The sequence below is a fragment of the Psammomys obesus genome, unplaced genomic scaffold, assembly GCF_907164565.1.
Source record: "Psammomys obesus unplaced genomic scaffold, mPsaObe1.curated_primary_1811, whole genome shotgun sequence".
Lineage (NCBI taxonomy): Eukaryota > Metazoa > Chordata > Mammalia > Rodentia > Muridae > Psammomys > Psammomys obesus.
The window spans coordinates 6,532,489-6,539,362 of record NW_026596125.1 but is presented as its reverse complement, the minus strand read 5'-3'; the positions used below and the strand labels follow the sequence as shown (position 1 = coordinate 6,539,362).

The 6,874-nt window shown below is 43.1% G+C and overlaps 1 protein-coding gene across 1 annotated transcript in view; it reads right to left on the bottom strand.

The window, feature by feature from the left end:
- As3mt (arsenite methyltransferase) overlaps positions 1-6,874 on the bottom strand; it is a 28,409-nt gene that overhangs the window by 17,481 nt on the left and 4,054 nt on the right. The window contains exons 6-9 of the mRNA XM_055591538.1: positions 6,666-6,735; positions 4,586-4,667; positions 1,739-1,870; positions 1,290-1,432 (exon numbers count right to left, since the gene is read on the bottom strand). Of these exons, the coding sequence (XP_055447513.1) occupies positions 1,290-1,432; positions 1,739-1,870; positions 4,586-4,667; positions 6,666-6,735 (427 nt within the window). The remainder of the gene's footprint in view (positions 1-1,289; positions 1,433-1,738; positions 1,871-4,585; positions 4,668-6,665; positions 6,736-6,874) is intronic.

Here is a 6,874-nt window from a genome sequence, read left to right as displayed (position 1 = left end):
ATATATATATTCCCACCCTGATTTGGGTGGGAAGGGAGGCTTAGAAAGAGGGGGTGGAAATACCCAAGATCAGGTAAATGAAAAGAAAGGAGTAGCCACAAAAGCCCTAAATGACAGCATTTGGAAAGACAGTGTTCTTTGTCAACTTACAAAAGCCAAATGCCTCCTTTCAAGACAATGACAACAGCCATAGAAAGAAAACCCAAGCATGCAGCTGGTGTGGTAACGTACACACCTGTAATCCTAGTACTCTGGAAGGCAGAGGCAGGTGGATCTCTGTGAGTTCAAGGCCAGCCTGGTCTACAAGGAATCCAAGACAGCCAGGGCTACACAGAGAAATCCTGTCTCAAATAAATAAATAAACAAACAAAACTCAAGCATGTAGACTCTTAGACCACAGAAAAAAAGAGCCTGTCTGTAAACTGGATTACGACAAAGACTGAAAGAAATTCAGTTGATGGCCCCCCAAAATTGCAGAACATTGAATATGAAAGGTTAAAGTCTAAAGAAAAGAGAGGAAGAGTCAAGAAGGCTGGAGAAGAGCAGGACACAGACCAAAGGGAGAAAGAAGCCAAAAGACAAGGGAGTCTGCTAAGTTTTTTGAAGGAATGCATGGAGCAAGAATGAATCACTGGAATGGTAGGACTGCCTGGGCTCAGTGGGAGATTAAGTGATCCTGAGGGTCTAACAGCCATGCAGCATCTTGACAGGTGGCCTTCAAGGATGTGGTCCACATATGTCACATATCAGAGTAGCCCCGAAGCTGTGAATCTCAGGTGACAGACATTTGACAAAGCCCTCATGGAAGGAAAAACAACTCAAACATCTAATGGATGGGACAGAACACAATGCAGCAAGCTTATGACATCCCAATTTCTGAGGCACTCTGAAGGTAGCCCCTGCCCCCGTACCAGCTGCAGCATCTTACAGGGTTTGCCATACTCATCCAGATAATGTGTTCTTATTAGGAATTCCAAACTTGAAGCACATCTTAAACCAGAAATCTTTTTAACTAATTAAAAGGGCGCGCTAATTTCTATACCCTTTGAACCACTGGTCAAGAGAAGGAGGTATAAAACTCCACTGTATGTAAAATGAAGACTTTGATAAAGGAAAAAACAAAACTACACAAACCAACAGACATCAGAATAGTGGGAAGCAAGTCAAGGTCAAATTCAAGATCCACGGGGCCTTGCACATGCTAGCAAGTGCTGTACCACTGAGCCATACTGCCATCATATCATAGCGGGAAGCTTTTCTTTTCTTTCTTTTCTTTTCTTTTTTTTTACCTTGAATGTAAAATTCGCATCAAAGATTAGCTCTTTTTCATGCCCTGCGATTCCTCCATTGTAAACAACTTGGCATCTTTTGGCTGGTTCTGTCTTAGGGAGTTTGAAGAGGCGAAATGTGGCAGACACAAAGCGACAGTCACCTGAAAGCAGACAAACACAGCTCACTTCTGGCACCCAGCAGCAGTCAACAGCCAAGTACGGAGCACACTGGGAAGGTGACCTTCTTCACTGCCTGCCATCAACCTTCTTTCTGGACACTTCCACCGATTGGTTTCAAAATACTTTACTAAATATCACTCTGGGGGAGGGGCTGAACGTGGACACTCAGAAACAAGATGGACACTTACAGAAGATGCAGTTTCCCTCGGTGGGACTCACTCATAAACTAACAACTGACCAGAAACCGTTCACACTGCAGTCACCGATTCCCTGCCGCTGTTTCCTACCTATGACACTTTCTAGTTCCGTGTTTTGAACTGTAATGATATTGGCAGTGACCAAACGAGGAGAGCAGAATCCAATTTTTTGGGCGATGATGGCAAGATCTTTCCAGTACAAAGCACCACCCAGGCATTCACCTTAAAAGAAAAAAAAAAAAAACACAGAGCAATCAATATAAAAAGCAGTACTGAGGACATACATAGCCTGTACAATTAACGGGAACACAGTATCAAGCTGTAGGGCCTAACTGGCCAAGGTGGCGCACATCTATAATCTCAGCGTGCGAAGACTGTCAAGATGATGAAGAGTTCAAGGTCAGCCTGGGTAAGTATAGGACCCTTCCTCAAGAAAACAAAACCACAAGATCTGGGGGTGTAGCTTAGCTGGTGGAGTGCTTACTGAGCATGCTCAAAGTGCCAGATCTGATCCCTAGGACCGCATTAAACCAAACAGGATGGCATACACCTGTAACCCCAGCATTGGGAGATACAGTGAGGAGTTCAGGGCCAGCCTGGGCTACATGATACCTTGTCTCAAAATAAACAAATAATAGTAATAGTGATGATAATAAATTAAAAAAAAAAAAACGTAGGGCCTAGAAATAATAAATTTACCTGCAAGTATCCACAAGGCCTAGAGAGCAATGGTTAAACCCAGAACCTGTAAACCAGGCAATGATGGCGCATGCCTTTAATCCCAGCACTGGGGAGGCAGAGGCAGGAGGCCAGCCTGGTCTACAGGGCCTGTTCCAGGACAGCCAGGGCTACACAGATAAAACTTGTCTTGACCCAAAACTAACTCCCAACCCCCCCCCACCCCCAAAAAAAAAGAAAAAAAAAACAGAATTTGTTAGCTAACAGTCTCTGAGACCCATTTTCTGGGCAGGCATGACGTGCTGGTTCTACTGAGACACAATCATAGTACTTGTGTATGTTAGATCATATTCTGAAAGGCACTGCGAATGGGAATAAAATGGCATAAAAGCTGCCTCTTCCTTCCATAATGATCTGTTATTACAACAATACTGCTAACATTCACAAGGCATGCTTGCAGGTTTTTTTCAAGGGCAAACATGTTCACACAAGTTTTATGTTTCAGCAATGAGTGGGGAACAAGCTAAATGGTCACCAGTGTCCAAACGCTTCAGGCTGAAAGCACAGTTGTATGAAACTGTGTCCTGTGCATGTCTACACCAGAGCTGGAGGGATGGTTCTGAGGCTGAGAGCACTGGCTGCTCTTCTAGAGGATCCAGGTTGGATTCCCAGCACCCACATGGCACTTCACAATTGTCTGTCACTCTAGTCCTAGGGCACTGGACACCTTCATGTGGCCTCCACAGGCGCCAGGCATACACAAGGTACACAGCCCTACACGTGGGCAAAATACCCATATATATAAAATAACATGTTAAAAAGGGTTTCAACTTAGGAAATACATTTTTTTGTACTTTTAAAAAACGTTTTGTTTAAGTTGTTTTATTTATGTATTTTCTTGCTTTTTGGAGACAGGCTCTCACTACAAGCCCTGGCTAGCCTGGAACTGTCTTTGTCAGCAGTCAAGCCTTCCTGATGCTGTGACGCTTTAATACAGTTCCTCAGGTTATGGTGACCACCCAACCACAAAATTATTTTTGTTGCTACTTCATAACTGTAATTTTGTTACTGTTATGAATCATAGTGTAAATATCTGTGTTCCCTGGTGGTCTTAGGCAATTCATTTGACCCCCAAAGAAGCTGTGACCTGCAGGTTGAGAACCACTGTTGTATGCAGAGCTGGCCTTGAACTCAGAGATCTGCCTGCCTCTGCCTCCGAGGGCTAGAATTAAATGCGTGCACCTCAATACCTGGCTTAGTTACTTAGTTACCTATGTGCTTACACGCTTTTTGGTTTTCTGTGTGTAAACAGCAGATCATGGTGCACACGTGGAGGCTAGATGACAGCTTTCAGGGGGTGGTTTTCTCATTCCACCATGAGGATTCTGGGGATCAAACTCAGTTTTTCTTTGTGTTTTTGTTTTGTTTTGTTTTTCTTGAGACAGGGTTTCTCTGTGTAGCCTTGGCTGTCCTGGAATCACTTTGCAGACCAGGCTGGCCTTGAACTCACAGAGATCGGCCTGTCTCTGCCTCCCGAGTGCTGGAATCAAAGGCGTGCACCACAACTTTGTATTTTCCTGCTTTTAACGTTACTGGTTTATATTATTGTATAATAAGAAAAACTTAACACAATTTATTTGAAAAACAAGATTTGCTTTTTTTGAGCCTGTCTCATTGTGTAGCCCATGCCAGCCTTGAATACACCTTGATCCTCATGCTTCCATCCCCAGAGAGCTGAGAGCACAGGCAAACCACTCCCAGCTTAAATGCTCATGAGCATTTGTTTATCTCAATTTCTAGAGAGCCTTAAACGACAACAAAGGAATAAATACTCAATCTCATTTATTCTTCAAAATAGTTTTAAAAGTAGTCTGTTATTATTTTCATTTTACAGTTTAAAAAACAATAACAGATTAATGAAATTGCCTAAGATCACATCACTTTTTTAAGAGTTTATTTATAGTGTGTGTGTGCACACGTGCAGGGTGCAGGTCAGAGACTAGCTCTATGAAATTTGTTCTTTCTTTCCAACTTGACATGAGTTCCAGGAATCAAATTCAGATTGCCAGCCAGGAACCACAGATGCCTTTACCCACTGTGCCATCTCCTAGCCCTCAAATTGCTTTTGAGTGGCAGGAAAAAAGAGGGGAGAGAACCTCCTGGCCTTGGGCCATTTGCTCTCCCATCCAGGGGTCTCATGGGAACTTATACTACACTAGTCAATAATCGTTGATGTGAATAAAACAAGAGCACACGTACCCCATAAAATTTTGTGTGACTTGATGTCTTCTGGCACCTCAAGGCTAGCATAGACGTCACTGAAATAGAGTTCCCCACCATGCTGAAAGAGAACAGTGTGCATCTGAGCAAGGTTAAAGATTACATTGGCCCTAGATAACAGGCAAAAAAAAAAAAATTGATGAGTACAAAAGATCAGTTTCAAAAATCCCAGTATTTTGAGCTGATACTGACCAAGCTGACCTTCCAACAAATAACAGCTGCCTCCCTTGTTAAAATCAGCACACAGGGACAAGGTATTTTATTCTCTGGTGCCCTATCCAACATAAAATTGCTTTCTAAGACTCAAGAAGAAGATCAAGGGAAAGTGGAGAAGCCTGAGAGGACAAGGAGAGGATGAATGTCCTCTGAGAGCACTGCTGCACTTGTGGAAATGTTCCAATGAGGGGCTGGACGGATGGATGGTCAGGTACAGTGCTGGCTTTTGGGAGTATCTACTGAGTCCCAGTCTCCAGCATCCACAAAAGCGGGCAAGGTTTGCGTCTATAACCCCAGCCCAGATGGGTAAATCCCATCTGATCAGCTGGGAGTCCTACCCAATTTGGTGATTTCTAGATTCAGTGAGAGCTCAGGTCTCAAAAACTAAAGGTGAAAGCTACTGAGGGTGACACCTGACAACTGATATCATGTTCTTTCTGGTCTCACACGCATATGCGTGCACACACTATACACAGGCATTAATGAAACTCAGAAGCCATCTCTCCAGCCCAGTTTAAGAGCACTTGCTGTTCTTGTAGACACAACAAGAATGTAGAGCAGGGGTTCTCAATCTTCCTAATGCTGCGACCCTTTAATAAATTCCTCATGTTGTGGGGACCCCAACCACAAAATTATTTTAACTTTTTAAAAAATTTTATTTATTTTTATTTTATGTGCATTGGCATTTTATATGCATGTATGTCTGTGTGAGGGTGTTGGATCTTGGAGTTATAGACAGTTGTAAGCTGCCATGTGGGTGCTGGGAATTGAACCCGGGTCCTCCGGAAGATTAGCAAGCACTCTTAACTGCTGAGCAATCTCCCCGGCACCCATAAAATTATTTTGTTGCTACTTCCTAACTGTAAGTTTGCTACTGTTATGAATCATAACGTAAATATCCGATAAGCAGGATATGTGATGTGATCTCAATTTGTCATGACCCACAGATTGAGAACCACTGATGCAGCAGCACCAAGTTCAGTCTCCAATGTCCACATCGTGGCTCACGATCATCTGCAGGTTCAGTTCTGACCTCTGGGGGCACCAGGCACACACGTGGTGCACATGTATGTGGACAGGCAAAACACTCATGTAAAATAAGTCAATCTTTTAAAAAAAGTTTTTAAATAAGCAAGAACACAGGCGAGAAAAACATGAGTATCTCTAAAATACGTTCAGATTGCCTAAATTTTTAGTGAGTCCAAACAGAATACAGCCCGAGGTGTCTATGAAACTGAGAGATGACATCTATGGAATTAAGTCTTAGCCCTTGAGAAATTATGGTAATAAAGGCAGGCAGTAGTGGGGCATGCTTTTAATCCCAGCACTTGGGAGGCAGAGGCAAGTGAGTTCAAGGCCAGCCTGCTCTACAAAGTGAGTTCCAGGACAGACAGGGCTACACAGAGAAACCCTGTCCTGTTTCTCTGTTCTAGAAAAGGCAAATTCATAGAAACCTATCAGAGTAAGTTGGTGACTTTGTAGGTATTATCTGAGAATCACGGTCAATAGCGACCAGGAACAGGACAGAAGGAAACCATGTGGACGGTCCAATGGCCTGCATCCTGACAGGAAAATAAACCCTACCTAGGGCACTACTCTCACCTGACCGGACCTCACCTTTTGCATCCTTTTTTGTTTTTTGAAAAAGCATCTCAAATGGTTGAGGTCGGTTTTGAACTCTCTACAGGGCAAAGGTCTTGAACTCCTGATCTTCCAGCATGACCAGCTTAGCTCTCTCTTAATTTAATGGATAAATCAAAAATTTGAAGTCTTAGTTCCAAAAGACAGCATAATCTCATCAGCCCTCTCTGCTGTTTAAAGATTATCTCCCTCCTCCCCTTACCTTCAGCACTCTATACACCTCCCGAAGAACTTGCTGTTTATCAGGAACAAGGTTGATAACACAATTGGATCTTTATAAAAGTGAGAAAGAAAAAGCAGATGTTGAAGGATTTAAGTCCTTTAAATCCAAAAGGTACCTACAGTTTACCAACCAGGCTACCTGATTTTTCCTGACTCTCCTCTCTTCCTCATACTCATCTCTTCCCCCAA